An 18,855-nucleotide genomic window follows, 5' to 3' on the forward strand; every position below is an offset into this window, starting at 1 on the left:
GGAGGGGATTTTGGGACTTGGTAGATGTCGTTCGTTCGTCGATGTAGCTTGGTTTGGTTGTCAAGGCTCGTCACGACACATGCTACCTGTAGGTGTGGTAGTCAACGCTGATGGATGGCCTAGTAGCCAGTTCAATTCGTTATTGCTGTCACCTGTAGTAAACATACAACATCGCCAACCTCGGAAACATGGATAGACAAAATGAGATAACGGAAGAATGGGGAACCCGAACATTGCGGCTGGCACCGAGCACCGGCGATAACGCCAAGCAGCAAGCACTCGAGCAGAAGGACAGCAACTGGACGTGGAAGACTCGAGTCGAGTCGAGCATCACCTCTCTCGAGACAGCGATACCCTGCCATAGTATCCTCCTCTTCGATCTCCTATCGATGCGTATTTGACGTTACCAATATTCACCTTCTTCTTTCTGTGTATAAGTATACACTTGTATATCAACCTCGAACAACACCACCCTACCAGGATGGCGAGGATGAGAAGAACAGCCAGAAGGGGATACCCCTCCAACAGCCATCTTCCCTCTCTCGACAACTGGACCGAGCTTCGATTGATCCTCGACTCGTAGTCATGTGGCACAAAGGCGTAGCACTCGCTATGTTCCTACACTACTCCCTACCAACTGCGTGCCACTTGCGCGAAACCCTTGAGTCTGATATCCATCGCCATATAGGATAGTGTGGCAACTGAATCGCAGTCGCGCGGTACTACTGTACTCCATGTCGACGGCGGTCGGACTCTACACAGTAGACGTAGATAGACAAGGGACCCAAACCCGGCCGGGAGGAGGCGTCCGTTCGCACTTTTATCGGAGCGCTTCGATCATCCAAGTGGAAGTACTGTTATGTACAATAACCGGACCGGACAGGACCGGCAATAGGACTCTTGGCCCCTCTTCTCTCTGCGCTTGATCGGTGCTTGACCCATGGCTCCGATAACCGCGTCTTCGGCAAGGCGCGTCTTGGGTAATACCTACAGGACTCGGCACCCGAAAAGCTTCCGTTTCGGTTGTTCTTAGGTTCTAGGTCGGGCCGCTGTTGACAATGTGACAATATCAAGTCTCGTCCTGTCGCGATACCGTCGTCGATAGTCGTCGTTCGTCGTCGTTCGTCGATGAGGAGGTGGGATGTGGGATGTTAATGTGACGACATGTTTCAGGGTTGTTACCTCTACCTTCACAGTAAAGTACACTAGGAGTGACACTTAGTCAGCGGCGGGCATTCGGTGTCAAGGCGGGGAAATCATGTTGGCATCTTGTTTATGCCCTAACTCAATCTAGCATTCCAGCTCCTTATTCCAGCGACAAACTGTTAGTGAACACTAAAACCCACCCCGCGCACTATGGCTTAGCTCCCTAGGACAGGGGTCCAAACACCCTAGTCAAGACCGTTGAACACTACAGAGGAATGCCTGCAAACGTCGTAGCGCTAGCGTCAAAGTGACGCGGAACCTGAAACTCCGAAAGTCCCAAGAAAGTTCCCCTTCACACTTCGGATGCAACATGTGAAGAGATGCCGAATGGCTTTTGCTATGCTGTCATGTTTCAATATGGCATCAAGATGAACATGATGAATGTTTACATTTGGGTAGACGGCTTGGGTTCAATTGGGGGAGGCTCACTTTTGGGAGTAACTGTGGTTGTCGCATTCCAATTGACACCCGGACCGCGCCGCCGACGCCATCACCTCGCTGATGTTGACGGATTGGATCCGGGGCCCTTCCTTGATGGGGAGTTTCAGTGCTAAATGTCCGAGAATAATGTGCACCTGTGGGATATTGTACAGTGTTAATGAAGAGCAATGATTATTTGGTAAAAAAAAAAAACGCCATGTAAATGCGGGGAAAAACAATCGCTATTTTATAAGGTAGAAGGAAGAGAGAAGCGACCCATAGGTATCTGATAGTAGAGGTAGCCAAAAGCCCAAGGCCAAGAAACATGATATGAATGACCGCTCCAAACCTCCTTCCCATTTGCCATATAGCTGGATATCCAAGAAACAGAAAAGAGACACCAAACATCCATCATCACCACCGTCACCGCCGTCACAATTTGCCTCCTTTTACTCCAAGCTTCAATAGCACAAGAAACACCACTCAAATCCTTGCCATTCCTCCCCTCTCCACCACTGCCCTCCTCTGCTTGTACTGCACAGCAAAGTTGTACCTGACAAACGTCCCGTAGCCGTACGCCGCGATGCCAATCGCCAGCCACACACTCGTAATCACCAGGCCAACCGGGAAAATCATAATCTGCACGCCCGGCAACACAAACGCCGTCGTGCCATTCTTGAGACGAGCAATCTCGTCTTCGACCGCCAGCTGGGCCCTGTTAAAATCCGACAGGACGACTTCCTTGCTGAAGACGCCCGCCACAAAAGCCGCTTCATTGGAGGAGATGTTGGTGGACACGGCGGCGCCTTGCGGGTTGACGCCGGAGAGGGTGACGATGGGGAGGAGGAGATGTTGGAGTTGGGCCCTGTTTTCAACTGTTAGTGAGCTGGAGGGTTAAAAATGGGGAAAGGGAGGAAGAAACGTACATGGTCATCTGACCAGTCATCTTGTCCGCATCAATCTTTCCCACCAACAAATACTGCTGTAGCAAAGTGGGATCACCATTTGACGGCAGATCCTGCACTATCGTCTGTCTCACGGCAAGTTTATTTGCCGCCTCGCCATCGCCGCTTCCTCCTACTCTTCCCACGGAAGCAGCACCAACCGCGCCCGAAGAAGGCGAAGCAGTCTCGGCCTGGCTAGAAGTAGAAGCAGCAGCCGCCGCCGCTGCTCCCTGCGAAGCTTGTGAAGCACCTGCCACAGGCTGATCAGGGTTCGCAGTCCTCACATTAGCCCCTGTAAACCGCAAGCCCACCGAAATCTTTTCCGGCGCGATCCCCGCGAAACTGTCTCTCGCATCACTGATTCTGAACAAGCGTAGATCCGCCTCAAACACGCCCGTCGAGTTGTCCAGCGCCGGCAGATTGTAGCATACGCATGTGCCCGACGGGTTACTCGCCTGTTTCAGCTGGCGGAGTGTGGAAATGCAGGCGGCGTTGACTTGGGCGTTCCAGGCCGTCATGTTGAGGGTGCCGTCGGCGGTGAAGATGGGGTCCTGCCCAACCGAGGAGGCGGACAGCTCTGCTTGTCGTTCTTCGAGAAAGCCCCGGCGCAGGAGGTAGGAGCCCATAATCTCTTCCATGCGTCGGTGGTAGGCGGGCGAGTCGCGCGTCATGCCTTCGACGATGAGGGCGCCGATGCCGGCTTGGACGGCGGGGGCCATCGCCAGGAGGGCGGCGAGGAGGGTTGTTGGTTGCCAGAGCATCATGGCGGTTGGGGTTGGGTATCGATATTAAGTGGTGGTGTAAATATTAGTTCCGCCCAGCAGAGTGTCCGAAGAGAAGGTGCTCGCGTGGTCCGGTTGCTCTCGTATTGACGGCCGACCCGAGTAATTCTGTTGATAGGTAGAGGCTGAATGATGGGTTGCTTCTGGGTTGGGCACCGTAGATCAGAGGCCAGCCCTACGTCCGTTATGGATGGGATTGTCGATCGGCGAGCACTAAAGTTGGTAAAAGATTGCAACTGAATGGAGGGACCAGCCCGGTTGGTGAAGAGAACGTCTACCTTCTCGATTGAGAAGCACGGGCGCCGCCGTGAGAATCGTATAATTAAAATGATGGTCACTCAAGAACAGGCAAGAAAGAGAAGATGGGAAATTACATCGGGTGAATTAGACAGAATTGGAAAGCAGCACGCGGTAACTAAAAATGAGGTGGCATGGTTGTCATGGGTTGGTAAGGGACTTTCGAGCCGGAGACGTCCAAACTCGCAATGTTCAATATGGGGTCATGGTCTGACCACTTGTCGGAGCCATGAGGGTAGGGGCCGGAGATGGAACAAGGAGGGGGCTGACGGGTTAGGCTTGAGGGATCCCAGAGGTAGCAGCCGACAATATAGGCCCAGGAACTACCATGGACGTGGTGTTGTTGCGAAGGGGCATCGCGTGGCATGGTGGTGGAGTGAGGAAGCATCGCCGTCCGGATGAGCCCCTGGACGCTCCAGGATCAAGTATGTCTGACATGACATGGCTGGGCGCAGTGAGCTCCAATGAGGTGGGATATCCCAAACTGTGAGCGGCTGAGCGCCAAAGGTATAAGTCGTTCTGGACCAATGATGTTCCTTCTTGAGACCCAAACCGAGACCACAGGAATCAAATGACAGCGTACAAAGGCCTTTGACCTTTTGAGATCAACACCGACATGAACAGAGGGAGAACAGGGGTCAGACAAGGCGATTGTTCGATATGGGTCGAGAACAAATCAACAAGAGGGACATTGCTCCGTGTAACGTAGCTCTCGGTTGAATTGAATCTGACCAGGGGCAGGGCAGCGCTGCTCATGTCCATGATCACATGGAGTCCCAGGAGGGAAAGAAAACAAGACCAAAAAGTCAAAGACAATGTTGCAGCAAAGACCCAAACGTCCAAGACCTTGGGGGGCCGGGCCGGTGTCGTGAGAGGGGTCCGTGGGGTTTCTTGAGGCGCAATGTGTTGCATCATGACGCCGCCCGTTGGGATCCGGATGACTACCAGATCGATGCTGGCGGAACAAGGGACTGTCCGTTTTTGGTGATGAAAAAGGCCATGGACTTGTCGTTGGTTGTTTCAAAGACTGGAAGAAGAAGCGACAAGGTCGGATCCCATGATAATCGGGGTTGCTGTCACCATCACACAACGAACAGACAGCATCTGAGTCGGGAGGTGAGGTCGTGAGTCGAGCAAGGGGGAAGAGAGAGGCGGGGAAATCTGGATCGCAAATCCGTCAGCCGCCTGAATCTGAAACAGTGCAAGAGAACTTGACTTCAGTCCTCGGCAGAAAAAAAGGTCCGAGCGCTTACGGCGGAACAACGTGAAGCCACCATGGCGCCACAAACAAGCCACGGCTGGCAGGCAGCTGCTGGCGGGGCGGTGTGGATCAGCAGCCGTCACCCGGCCACAACGGACGGATCTCGAGACATCAATCGAAGTGGAACGAAGCAAGAGATGTCGAAAATGCTCAAGTCAGCGAGGAATGAATGGCGGGAAGTAATGAATACAGTCAACCCTCTGATTCCGTCCCATTCTTGTGAAGCATATTCATGCCGGGCATACATAAATGTAGGTGCTGCTTTGCCCGAGTTGTACTATGTACCTTGTACCTTGGTGTCACAAACCGGCAATCCCCCATCCGTGCAACCGCCCACGCAAAAACCTGCATCAAGTTACAGCGCTTCCCGCGATCGACGGTCGCCATTCAGCGGGAAGCTCCATTGCCTAAATTAGCTTGGAAGTTCGGGCGCTTACCTACACCACCTCGACAATCAACGGGCATCCTGTCCAACGATCTCCCGCCCATCCTATTCCCTACCTCGGGCATGTACTAGTATAGTGTAGCTATTTTATTGTCATCTCAACATTCCCATTAAGCCGCCAGATTCCCGCCTGCACATTTTTTGCGATCGAATGGACCAAACCACCACACCATCTCGGCGGTGCTGTACATTGGTTGCCATGAAGGGGGTGTAGCACTTGACGCCAGGAGTGTATGCGGCTGATTCCAAACATCAACGACAGAACAATTCTGTGAAAATGGCTGCGATCTCTAAGTTACTGACGCATTTTCATTTACACTTCTGGCAGCAAAGCCTTCTCTTTTTCTGTTCTCTCTTTTTTTTCCCCCTTCCTCTGAGAGCTATCTTTGAAAGTCGGTGTTGTCGTTTGTTGAGAACAAACAACATCAGCCACACCAGATATCCGCTCATTCAGATACTTCCATCCCGATTCCCTTTTCAAGAAACAAACCCCCAATCTCGTCCCCCAATCTCGTTCGTTATTAATCAGAAAGCCCAACCTTACAGCTCCGTCAATCTCCTCCCCCCACCCATCAAGCGCAAACTGAGATAGCCCAGCTCCTGATCCTGTTGAACGTTTGCCATTCCTGCGTCATTGTCACTACCTTTCACCCATTCCGTGCATTTTCCGAGCACTTGCATCACACATTCCTGATCACTCATGTTGATGACTCTCTTGACCATGTCATTGGTGTTTTTAAGCCGCGAGTACGCTAGTTGTCTTGTTGACGATTTGGTAGGGATTGCGATGATGAGGGAGGCGTTGTCCTTGCAGAGCCCGATGGGGGAGGTTGAGAGTATCACTTGATATGCTGAGCTGGTGAGTACCTTCTTTGGTTCTGTGGAGGCACGGGGTGCCTGCCGTCGGCGTCCCTGAGATGGGCCGAGACGGACTGTCTAGATCGACCCGGTCAAGATCCTCAACATGCGGATGGCTTCGTCTTTGACGCGGCGCGGGTCAACCCTCCAGTTGCGGATAGCGGCGATGAAAAACATTTTGAGTCAAGCCTTTTGGCATGTAGCTGATGAAGTGTTTGACGTCTTGGTTAGTTGAGATCCACTGGATGCTCTGCTGAAATGATGGTTTCTGGTGAGCTGACGGTGCGAATGTTGTGTTCGAGGAAGATTGTGAAGGATCGTGAACAGGAACAAGTTCCAGGCTACCAAAGCCCCAAGATGTCGGTATACTCACGGGCAGCCATCGTGAAGGGTTGCGTCATCGTCTCAGATACTATCGTGAGTTGGTAAAACCCCCACCATTGCCTCCGATCTGTCGTCTTTGCTTCCTTCGGGATGAAGGTTATCCACCAAGTGAACCTATCGTGATCCATTTCAGCGAGTTGATATGCCTCGAAAGTGCTGCCAAGAGGTTTCTTATCTGTGTTGAACACCTTGGCGGCCAGCTTTCGGTGCCGACGGTCAACCTGGAGAAGAGACGAAAGGAAGATGAGGGGTGGCACACTTGAGGCATCCGCTCATCGTTGACAGGACTCACTCAGTGCGGATTGCTCATGTGACAATGTGCTCAGTCACCGACAACAAGGCACGCGAAGGATCTAATCAGACCACTTTTCTCAGCCCTATGAGATCCGTATGAATTGCTGATCGTGGTTTGGAGTCATGGAATGTTCTGTGTCAAAAGATGGCGGTCAAGAGATTGTCTATGTGGTGGATGTCGCGGGCTGTGTTGGGGTTTCCATAATGTCCGATGGAGACAATGACGGATGGTCAACACGGACCAGGTGCTGGTGCCTGCGGCATCAACCAATGGATAAGCGCAGAACAAATTAAAGTTATCGCCAATGCCAGGAACAGCCAGCAAATAGTGGGGCTTCTCGGAGGGTTTCGGCAAGTAAGTGCGAACAACGAATGCATCCCGAACTTTCAGATTTGGCAACAACAACAATTCCATGTTCCTTTGCAATGGAGAAGGAGCTGCCAAGGAACTGAATGATGACTGGACACAACATCTGGTCCTTCCAAGTTGAGTTGAGATGCCCAAGAACACTTGGTTAGTTTAGGCAGCTACCTCGACGTATTTCGCAGTTGCCATCTCAATCGCAATCAATGTGCAATCCATCGATTTCCATCTCCTCGTCTGCTCTTCATTCATCTATTTTCGGTCTGTTTCCATTCTTGTCGCATTTCGCATTGGCAGCTTCACTGTGGCGGATGGGTCTTCAAGGTTGCTGATCGGAACAAATGGGAAAACAGCGACCGCGCGGTTCTCGCTGCCATGAGAACGCGAGCTCGCTGTTGACTCAGGGGGTTTCGTTCCGTTGCTCCGAAACCTCCCGACTTTCATCTGCCAAATGTCAGGGTAGACAAACCACCACCAACTTGACTACCCTGCAATCTCTCAGAAGTCGAGACGGAATGCCAAAGGCTCAGCACTCCATGATCATGTGTACCAACATCGCCAACCGTCTCTGCTTCTTTCACAAGAAATCACCCTGACGCTCAACATCACATGGCTCAGCCCTTTCGCGACATCGAAATCATGCCAAGGTCTGAGGCTGAAAACAGACAACGCCCAAATGACGATGATCGCCATGCGAGCTTGTCGTCGTCCCGGCACATTCACATGGGTCCTCCCTTTCCCTCCTCCACCCGTTCCACTCCTTCCATAGCACTCCCGAACATCCCGAGTTCCCACTTCAAGCCAGTTGTCAAGTGTCAAATGCTGTTGCTCGCTGACGCCTTCACAAGCTTCCACCAATCGACTTTCACATGTTTTAGCGAGCCCGGACTTCTGGAAACCACCCAGTCACCACTCCCCGAGACACACCAAGATTGTTGACTGTTGATTGTCGGAGGAGATAACCAAGTGGCGGTAGACCAAGGCAGGGAGGCCTGGATCACACTCGCTACTGTGACCCAGACCTCGACGCTGTCACAGCCTTGGTTGCCTTGGCACGTATCAACATACTCTTCGACCGCCGCCAACACCGATGACCCCTCCCAGATCTTGGAGCATGTTTCCCGGAATAAACCATCTGATAGGGCTAAGGGATGTCGTCTCTAGGCGACACCGGGCAAGGGCCTTCATTGGCGGTATCAGAGGAAATACAGCACTTTAACCGTTCATCTCGTCCTTTCGGGTTTCCACATGCGACCCAGTCTTCATGAATCATATCCCACCCCGGCCTCTTTTCGTTCCCATACACCCTCCGTCACGGCGATCCTCGGCTGTGTCCTATTTTCGTCATAGCTCCATCGCGTCGCGATTCACATTCAGGTGAATATGGATCTTCAGGGTGTTGGAGCTGTTGTCCAGTGTTTCGGCCCATGGCTCATCTGTATAAAGCTTGTTGCACATCTTCTCCCCTACCTCGCCATGTCCCTTGAGAGCTTGATAGAGTGAGACGTCATCTCGAACACAGTCATTCGTTCTTCTGTCGGAAATTCACAGCATCCGCAACCATGGCTCATCGTCTTCCAGACTGCTCCAAGCTGCGGCTCTTCAGCAAGAGCGTGTCTGTTGGCTCGTCCTTCTTCACGCCCGCGCCTCTTGTCGGCTACGCTGCTCTTCGCCATCCTCGTGCCATCTCGACAAGCAACACCTCCAAGAAGCCGGCTGTCGCCATCCCTACCGGCCCCGTCTCTCCTCTCGTTCCCGCAACTCATGTTGGTACTTCTTCGGCTTCGACTTCGGAGGTTAGGGATGGAAATGCCTTTGCCACTCTGCCGCTCACATGGCCCCACGACGGTTGGAAAGAAAACGTTCTCTTGAATGTGGTTCCCAGCCATCGCGAGCCGAGGACTTTCGGTGACTGGGTGGCCTGGAAGATTGTCCGCACATGCAGGTTTGTTGAACGTCCAAAAGTTCTGGTCGCTCATTGCTAACCAATGCTCCCCAGATTCTGGATGGATCTCGTCACAGGCATGCGTCCTGAGCAGCAGGTTGACTCCAAGAATCCCACAACGGCTTTAGCTGCCAGCAAGCCCCTGACTGAGCGCCAATGGGTAGGTTCATCCCCCGACTAGTTGACCCCGTGTTATGCTAACGATAGCAGCTCGTCCGCTTCATCTTCCTCGAGTCAATTGCTGGTGTTCCTGGCATGGTTGCCGGGGGCTTGCGCCACCTTCAGTCCATTCGCCGTTTCCAGCCTGACCAGGGCTGGATCAAGTCTCTTCTCGAGGAGTCCTACAATGAGAGAATGCACCTCCTCACCTTTCTCGAGATGTACAAGCCCGGCTGGTTCATGAGACTCGTCGTACTCGGTGCTCAGGGTGTCTTCTACAACGCCATGTTCATCTCGTACCTCCTCTCTCCCAAGATTTGCCACCGCTTCGTCGGCTACCTCGAGGAAGAGGCCGTTCACACTTACACCCGCTGCTTGCTTGAACTTGACCATGGCTGCCTCAAGAGGTGGTCTGACCCCAACTTCCGCATCCCTGACATTGCTGTTCGCTACTGGAACATGCCCGAGGGCCACAGGACCATGAAGGACCTCATTCTCTACGTTAGAGTAAGTTTCGTCAGCACTTCTGCAAGCTCGTTCTATGCTAACATATTACAGGCTGACGAGGCTTCCCACCGTGGCGTCAACCACACATTTGGCAACCTCGACCAGGTCACTGACCCCAACCCCTTCATGGAGTGCCCCGGTGGTGGAGTCGTCAAGGCCTTCCCCAAGCACCTCTCCGTTACAAGGCCGGCTGGTCTGGAGCGTGAAGAGGTTGTCAGCAAGGAGACCCACTAAACACCCAGCGCCACAAATGAAGATATCTTGTTGAAGCCACAAGGCAACGCACAACTGTCCCTTCTTCCTCGGCTTGGAGAGGACTCAGTGGACCACCAGCCCCTGTATTTCCTTGTTCCTTCCATCCGGGACCTGGTGGAGTAAGAAGACACTCTCTCAGGATATGCCCAGGTCTTCTTACTGCTGCTCGATTACGGATTACGGCCACAGACTGGCCCCATTTTGTTAATGTCTTTCTCTTTATTTTATTTTCTTCTTCTCCTTTGGGTCTAAGATGGAGTTTGGCGATCAATCACGCAATTACGCGAGCATTTACATTTCTTTGGTTTTCACACTTTGGTTTGGGGAAGCTCGGATGCTTCGGATAGACTGAAAGATGGACAGGGGGGCATTTTGGATAGAGCGCCCCCTTTTTTTGGGCAGCTGTGGTTCTAAATACATATGTTGGGTTAGACTCCACTGCAAATAGACTGGACATGATTCATTGCCATGTTACACGCGGACCCCCTATCTTGGTGCAGCACTACCTCTACGTACCCTGCTTATCACAGTAATCGGACGCCGTCACAACTTGATAATTGGTGACGAGCATGTCCACTTTGTATACATCTGCCATTGCAACAGGATACCGAACGTTCCACCAACTGAAGAACAGTGGAGTTTGATAAGCACAAGAGGAGTGGAAAGTTGACGTCATTGATTTGGGGGTATGGTCTTGATGTTAACAAGTCTTATCGACTGTCTCCTACCTACACTGGTGTTTGTGCCGCCGGCTGCTCTCCGGGATACCAAGCCAAGCCACCGAGCCATCAACCAGGCCCATATCCCACAGATAATACCCCGATCACTGGTGCCGTCACTACCTACCTACCTACCCATTTACCATGCCTTCTTTGCTTCAGGACCAAGATGAGCCTCTGCTTTCTGCTTTCTGCCCTTCATCCCCAAAGCCTCAAAGCCCTAAAGCCCCAAACACCAACGCGCTCCCTTAGCTCCCCAACCTTCGTATTTTGATCCGTCTTTATCCGGCCAGTCTCTCTCCTCTTCAATCGCATTCCGTCTCAACCACCTTCGGACATTCTTCACAACTTTTCTGGTCGAAGCTACCTACCTAGACTTTCACTAACTCTAGAGTCTAGACGTGACCCAAGAGGTAGGTATCTGCGCGAAACAAATTGACGATGCCTGGACGGGTTGAGGTAGGAAGAATCCGGGAGGATATCTACAGCGCATACAACCTGGAAGGCGAAACGGAATGCGAAATATAGGTACCTAACCTAAGAAAGCGAACAGAGATGCCATGGGTGCCGTAGGTGCTGAGTGAGGTTAAGAGAGAAGAGTATACTCTTCGGACCACTCTTCGTATGGCCGGATATGGAATATACGAAGTGGAAGGATTGGAGCATTTCATTCGTTCTCAACGAACGGGAGCTCCGAGTTGGTGAAGATCACGATGAGGTACCTTCGGCTTCAATATACCCGGAAGTACGTCCAGATTTGTTTTCGTGGTGGACGCGTTGGAACTTGAATTATCATGAATACAATACAATTGGGAGTTGGGGTTTAGGAGTTGCTGAATGCTGATGGGCAGTTGGGAGTTGGGACCTCGTAGTCTTGGGAGCAAAGGGACCAGGAACGGTTAGGACGGTAACAGACTGTTGGGCGATTTCCATCAACCGTGCTGGGCGGTGTTGATGATGGGCTGGCATTGATGGCTGTGGGAGCACGATCGACATGTATAAACGCCGCTGCTACAAGACTTTGGCCGTGAGCAGCAATTGCTGCCTGGAACACATGTTTGGGGGTGTTCGGTGGTTGTGGTTGTGATGCTCAATGTTCCACAGACGCCCGACTTTGTGCTTTCAGCGTGGTGTCCTGCCACCAGCACGGCTGGAGGTCCAGAGTTTTGAGCACTGGGAAGTTTCGCCAGCAGAGCGAGTCAAAGGAGCCCTTTGTGCTTGAGAAATCGTAGTGGAATCTCACGGAGAGATGAGAGTTTTCAGGCAGGTGATTTCGGCCTCGAGGCTCGCGACCGATTGCGTTGGTTCCATCCTTGTTGTGTTTATCGAGATCTTGGTGCTGAATCACGGCTACCTCTAGCTTTGTAATGGCCTGGACCATGTAGTTTAACGCAGGTACGGCCTCTTGAATGTGTAACTCCTGGGGATAGTTCCGAATGATATGGTCCCATGGACGTCGCAATTGCTTTGGCGAAGGATGGCCTATTAGGAACAAATTTCATTGCAGGAGCTTCGAGGTCGCCAACGACACGATCGATTTTCTCAGAGAGGGCGCGCACGCTCTCCTCAACCTTGGAGACGCAGAGACGAATCACCGCGACATCGCCACGGAGGACGGAGAGGTCCGTGGAGGAGTCGACAGAGACGGAGGCGGCAAGTTTTCTCTTCTTCATGGGGGACTCGACGGCAGTGGCCGAATCGAAGGCCAGGTGACACGGGGTTTCCCCCGTTGGCACCCTGTCTTGGGGAAGGAAGCAGCCTCCCATTTGGGAAGCGTCAACCTTCCAGAGTCAAGCTATAAAAGCTTGACGGAGAGACAGAGAGACTTAGTTAGAGAGAGCATGAGAATCAACACACATCATCATATGCTTGCTACGCGGATCCCACGCATCACCAGGAGCTCACCAACCGAGGACGAATCGGCATCGCCACGATTAACAGTAGCAGGGTCGGCGGCCGAGACCTAGGCAGCAGCTGCATCCTGCACATTGTCGAGGAGAGAGTCGAGGTTGTCGGCACCCTTGCTCGGATCGAAGTCGCGAAGCGCGTGGCGGACTCGACAAAAGAACGAACCAAGCCCAGCATGTCCCCGCTGGGGTACTCATCAGTTTTCTTCGCAGCCTTACATTGCAGGAGCTGGGAAAGAAGCAGGGGCGCGAACTGGTTCAAGCTGCCTTGAAACTGGGATGAGACCTTGGAGCTTGGGCCGCGGCGGCGGTTGGTCGGGTCGGCTGCCCGTCACGTATAGAACGAGAGTTCGGTGAGGGCGGTGGGTGTCATGTACCATGTGTCGTGAAAGGGGAAGTCGTAGTTTCCGCCTTCATAAGTAGTTTTTATCGACTGAAGTCGGCGGTGTCGAATGAATCGCGGTCGATTTACCTACGTAATACTCACCCCGCCGCGTTCATGTTTGTCTGGCGGTTGGCGGTGCCTCCGAGAAGGGATGTTGCGAACTGGGAGACCTTTGAGGGAGGAAACTGTCTGCTTGAAGATATACCATTAGCATGGTCTGATCTTTGCCTGATACACCACTCGTCATCCAAATCATATCAGGTCGATAACGGATTATTTCGAGAGATTAATGGCGAAGTGTTTCGTCTGAAGTACCTAGCTTCTCACCGATCTCAGCATAGCAGATCTTGTTTGCAGGAACTCAAAACGCTCGAGCTCGAGGCTTGTTGCTTGACGTTGAGAGATGAAGGCACCTCCCAAATTGATGGGGGGCTGGGCTCTTCACCCTGGCATTCATGATGCTACCAGCGACGAAGGAGGAATGGTATGGTATCTCAACTTCCCCCCCCCCCCCCCCCCCCCCCTTCACGTTTCCAGGCATGGACACGCAGCCGACAAAAGGGGACCATACGTTAATGGTTTCCTACTCGTTCCTGGCAGAAAATACGGAAGCGAAACTCTGCTGTGCCCTCTGCAGGCAGCAAGAGCAAGAAAATGCGTTCCTGGAAGAGAAGATTAGCAGAAAAAAAAGGAGACAAGGGGAGGAGCGGGTTCGTACGACATGCCAAAAGCCTGAATGAAGAGTCCCAGGATCCTCTCCTTCTTGGCACGTAGCGTACCCAGATCATTAGGGAGAACCATGTTGTTATTCCATAGAGGGATGAACACTCCGCTGCGCCTGCCGAACAGCACGATGACCTTACCCATCGTCCGACATACCGCCTCAGTCGTCATTACCTCTACACTTCCCAGGTATGTTCTATCCCAGTCTCTTTATTCCCTCAAGTTGCTCTGACCCTGATGTCTATACCTTTGCAGGCAGAAAGGAGGGCAAGCTTTAGAAGTTCCTCAGCTCTCTTGGCGCCCACATGGATGAGTGGTTTTTCTCGGCCTCAGATGCAGTTGTTGTGAGGACCGCCGTGGTAATGTGTGGTAAGAACCTCATTGAGCTGACTGCTTCAGGCTTGCACATTGATTTCCAGCCGCGCTAGACTTGTGACTGCCTCTACTGCAAGGGGAGTCATAAGGAATGACTGACACAGAAGGAATCAGTCAATCAGGGAAGGAGTCACTTTGAAGGATAAGTCAGTTGGCTGTTTGAGAGTCCGGTTGGGCACGAGAGGATGTGTGTATAAACCTACCTAGGACCCCAGCATTTAAAAGAATGGAAAAGACTCAAGCATCTCTTGCCGCTCATCGGGCCCTACCGACCTACCTAGAACCTACTAGGTCCCTACCGTTGCGAGACGTGTGAGATTTCGTTTAGCTTCGCCGGAAAATTGGGAAAGCACCGAGAGATTGCCGACCACATATCCAAAGAAAATGGGAAATACATCCCGCCCAAGACACAAGATGGCGAGTTAACGTGGTGGTGTGATTTGTGCGACATTGGGTGGGTGGATGAGTACGGTATCATCCGGAGAAGCAAAGGTTCGTCCAGAGGAACGATTGTTCCCTTCACTCAACATTACCGGCCCGCCAATATCCACCCCGAGTTTTCGTTACAGTACACTACCCTTCACCTTCAAGTGCGCTCCGTTATATAGAACCCTGTTTCTCCGTTTGTTCATACTTCCCTTCTTTCCATAACCCAACACCAGGAGACGCGGGTAGATCTACCACCACTCCTCATTCTTCGCTACCGCCAACTTCTTCAATACTGCTTCAGGCAAATCACCAAGAATCTCCTACAAACAATACCTGAGCATCCAGGGCAGTCATCGTCAACAATCCAGCAAGATGAACCAACAAACCCCTTCTCAGAGCACCTCGCCTGCCGCTCCCTCCTCTCCGGCAATGACATTGGCGTCGCCTGACCTGCTTCTTTGCCAGACGTTCTACGGAACCAAGGATCCCGTCGTCTTTGACCGCGACGCCGACACAGTTATTCTGGTTGGAGACACCTCGTCTGGCGTCGTTGAACCCCCTCAACGCCTCTTCCAGATCCGCTCTTGCCATCTGTTCCTCAACTCCTCATTGTACAAGCGCCTCTTCAGCGAGAGTTGCATCAACAACATCCCTCGCAGCGGAGATCACTTGAGGCACTTCAAGATCACCCTTTGCGACGTCGATCCCGAGGCCCTCTTTTTGCTACTCCGCGCCTGCCACACCGGCAACGTGTCAATCCGCCCGTCGACGCCAAACATTCTCGACCTCGTGTTCCGAATTGCAAAGACGGCACACGATTTGGAGTTCGACATCGGCATTGCGGATCCATCTTCCGACACAGCCACGCTGTCGCAGGCTGCGCAAGGATGGCTTTCGGAACAAAGGGACGATCTTGATGTCGACGAAGACAATCTGGTAGTCCGATGGAAGTTGATCAAGGCTGCTTTCTACTTCAGCCAACTGGATATCTTCATGCAGCTGAGCGTTGACTTGGTCAGGAGGCTGCCGGAGCACTTCTGGGTGCGTCTGGCAGGTGAAACCCACCGCGACTTCAATATGCACAGCCAGGACCAGTTGTCGAGGGAGGAGATGACCATCGTTGGTAAGTCCAACCCTCTTATCCACTCCCCTCTTCCTTCGTTCCCTTCCACGAGCGCCAGCAACAACTAACACTAGAGGTAAACAGATGACCTAGACAACTTTCCCTCCCCAGCCGTCCGCCTCCTCTTCCTCTTCTACCACATCCTCTACCGCGACGCACCCTTCCCACCTTTCCGTGCTCCACTCCCTTCCGCCTCTCAGCTTCCAACCAGAATCACGCGGAACTGGTCTGACCAGACCAGAGCCACGTGGGACGCCCGAGTACAAGAGTCCTCGGTCTGCACTTGCGACTGGCTTCCGCAGTACTATGAGGCCTGGATGAGAGGTCTGGAACTACACTGTTTGGACCTATTTACGGAAGTCTTCGCGGGGGACGAGAGTCGTTGCATAAGTCGACTCTTCAAGACTATAGCATGGGCACTTCGGCGTGGTGTGATAGCTAAGCCGTGGGATGGTTGCGAGGAGGGGGGGGAGCCGGAGTGTAATTTGGCTGGTGGACGGGAGGGGCATGAGGAGAAGGCGAGGGAGTTGGTGGAAGACTTGAAGGATTGTTTGGTTGATTGGAGGGCGAATATCGAGAGGGATCCGGTTGAGGAATCTGATGTGGAAGACTCCGACGATGAGGATTCCGGCAGGCACCCCGGCGCTGAGAGGTACTCCGGAATCAGATACCACGAGGTTGAGGGTCGAAGGGCCGAGTACCCCCACCCCGTGTACTCACTCCCGCGTGAGAACATCAACTTTGAGCCACCCGACTTTCAGGACCGCGACATCGAGGACTTTCAGCTACCATGAGGATTCCGACCAAGATGTAGGAGAGCCACTGGACAGTCGTCAAGAAAGAGTTGGGTGGTGACGAGGTGAAGTTGGCGATTGACCTTGGGGAGAAAATCCCAGACAAACGCCTTGTTTGACAAGGAACAAAGGCCCTCTTCACGCCTTGGCACCGTCTGGGAGAGGCGTCACTTCTGATGTGGCAAACTTCGCTCGAGAAGCACGATATTCAAGATACAGCCCAGCTGGCGGACACCGCGGCAGACTCGGCAGCCACCACACCAAGTCCAGCAAAGACCCCGCTGCTTCTCCAGCTCTCCAGCCTTTGAAGTCAATCTAAATTAGAGATGGACAACACCGACTTTTCAAAGACCGTTGGAACAGAGTCTTCGAAGTTTTTACTCCCCCAGGACAGACATTGCGGCCTTGACAACCTCAGCGGCGGCGGTAGCGGCTTCTCCCGCGGCAGCGGTGGTGGTTTCAGCAGAAATTGGAACAAAAGACGGAAGCTGGCAACATCATGAAAATCGACAAGATCCAATTGGGTGTCCATCCCTTTGATTCAGCCATGCAGTACAGCATCACCACTTCTCGACTCAGCTGAGCACTCTTCAGCCACATCGAACTCTTCAACCCCACTTCTCTTTCTTTTGAACAACCGGCAACACCAGCGCTTGAATACAGGTGTACTCCTTGTCCAACTCCAAATTCTATACTGGGGACAGGGGGTGGGGGATACCGGAGTAAATAGAACAGCTTGGGCCGGACAACACGGTCCCAACGTTCAGGCGAAACCCCCACAGATGGGAGGCAGCGCAACTTTTCAGCAGCTGCAGAGATCATTTCATGTTACATGGAAACAAGAAAACTCACACAAAAGGAGAGAATCTGTTGCTGGAGGCGAGGAGGTATTTTGCTTATGTATGTCTAGACCTTTGACCATGGAGGGAAGAGGTAGAGCTTGACATAGAGAAACCAAGAAGCAAAGAAGGGAAATGGAACCTACCTCTAGGCATTTGCTCCAGCCAGTCGAAGCACTTTCAATCTTCCTGCGCTTGTTCCGGTCCATAGTACCCGTCATTGTCGTTTACTGTCTCTTTGAGCCTCTCGTTTTCCCATTCAGCGTTTGTAATCATCTCCTGTGTCCCGTCTTGACAATGGCAGCAGCATTCGCGATCTTGGCCGCGTCGATGTCCATGTCGTCAAGGCACAACTCGCCAAACTCAACTCGATGGGCCTCTTGGTGTTCTCGGCCAGCTGGAGAGAAGTCGTGGAGCTCGTGTCAGGGGGATGATGTTCTGGGCTCGGACATTGCAGCGTGCATGATCTCAGGAGGCAATAATGCATGGACTCGAAGTTGTAGCAGAGGCGGCGGTGCAAGAGCAAGAAAAGAGCACGGTAGATAGAGGTAGAGGTAGTAGGCATGAAGGAGAGGAAATGTCATCCCGCTGTACCCTACCTAGGTACCTAGCCATAAACAGAGGATGTATTGGATTTCATGAATGCGTGGAGTATTATGGTAGATGATAATTTGATAGATGAAGCGGAGGGAACATGAAGTAAAGATGTCGTCTCCTCAATCCCGGTTTTGGACCAGATTCTGCAGCGCTTGATTCATCCGCACGTCTCCGGCGCCGAAGGTCCAGCCGGCTTTGCATGCTTGTGTGTGGACGCAAGCGGATTTGTACAGCAGAAGCACGGCGGGTTTGCTGCAACTCGCGATGCATTTGGATCAAGGAGTTGATGCGCCTGTTCAAGGTGAAGTTGAACTTGGGTCGCCAAAACGCATCGCTGATATGCACTTTGAAAGCGCTGTAACGCCCACCACGAACTCCTTCAGCCTGATGAAGACATTCAAACTTTTGCAAAGGTACAGGCTGGGTTCGCTTATTTGAAGAGACTCCAAGGCGTTGAGAGAACAAGTTATACGACAATGAAGAGACTTTGTTGGTGAAATCAGTTGAGATGATGTTGATTTTGAAGGTTTTGAGGCTCTGTCACGAGAGTGAGCGGGAAAGAGAGAGTGGGGTTCCACCGATGGCACTTAGATGGTTCATTATCTGCGCCCGCAGGAACTTGGCCCAAGGTGCGATAGTGAGGTAACAGCGCTGCATCCTGTATGGTACTTGCCTGTTTTGCCGGTTCCACCAGCTTACGACGTCGGCGCCACTTTTGACTTCATGGAACTGACGGTCCTCTTCCTTCCAAATCATGTTGATGGTGACGGCGACAGCGACAATGACAATCAACAGACGACATCACCGTGCTAAGCAGAACAAAACAAAATGAAGATCAAGCGC

At 52.4% G+C, this 18,855-nt stretch overlaps 4 protein-coding genes across 4 annotated transcripts; 2 read left to right on the forward strand and 2 right to left on the reverse strand.

Annotated features, from left to right (window-relative positions):
* Window positions 1–17: 17 nt before the first annotated feature.
* On the reverse strand, window positions 18–1,148 carry B0T23DRAFT_390813 (uncharacterized protein). Its single transcript, XM_062837901.1, has one exon. The coding sequence runs from the start codon at window positions 360–362 to the stop codon at window positions 132–134; it is 231 nt and encodes a 76-aa protein (XP_062687952.1). The 5' UTR covers window positions 363–1,148; the 3' UTR covers window positions 18–131.
* Window positions 1,149–1,885: 737 nt separating this feature from the next.
* On the reverse strand, window positions 1,886–3,463 carry B0T23DRAFT_52218 (uncharacterized protein). The gene is made up of 2 exons (XM_062841396.1): window positions 2,553–3,463; window positions 1,886–2,491 (listed from the first exon to the last, which is right to left on the reverse strand). Exons 1-2 carry the CDS (start codon window positions 3,332–3,334, stop codon window positions 2,110–2,112), a joined length of 1,164 nt encoding a protein of 387 aa, XP_062687953.1. The 5' UTR covers window positions 3,335–3,463; the 3' UTR covers window positions 1,886–2,109.
* A 4,972-nt stretch (window positions 3,464–8,435) lies between these two features.
* B0T23DRAFT_52246 (alternative oxidase mitochondrial precursor) lies at window positions 8,436–10,246 on the forward strand. The gene is made up of 4 exons (XM_062841397.1): window positions 8,436–9,200; window positions 9,255–9,360; window positions 9,411–9,866; window positions 9,918–10,246. The coding sequence occupies exons 1-4, from the start codon at window positions 8,818–8,820 to the stop codon at window positions 10,098–10,100; spliced, it is 1,128 nt and encodes a 375-aa protein (XP_062687954.1). The 5' UTR covers window positions 8,436–8,817; the 3' UTR covers window positions 10,101–10,246.
* Window positions 10,247–15,031: 4,785 nt separating this feature from the next.
* B0T23DRAFT_327573 (uncharacterized protein) lies at window positions 15,032–16,576 on the forward strand (the record flags this gene model as incomplete). Its single annotated transcript, XM_062835629.1, has 2 exons — window positions 15,032–15,782; window positions 15,894–16,576. 2 exons carry the CDS (start codon window positions 15,032–15,034, stop codon window positions 16,574–16,576), a joined length of 1,434 nt encoding a protein of 477 aa, XP_062687955.1.
* Between the last annotated feature and the right edge of the window lie 2,279 nt (window positions 16,577–18,855).

Source organism: Neurospora hispaniola (assembly GCF_033458365.1).
Source record: "Neurospora hispaniola strain FGSC 10403 chromosome Unknown B0T23scaffold_12, whole genome shotgun sequence".
Lineage (NCBI taxonomy): Eukaryota > Fungi > Ascomycota > Sordariomycetes > Sordariales > Sordariaceae > Neurospora > Neurospora hispaniola.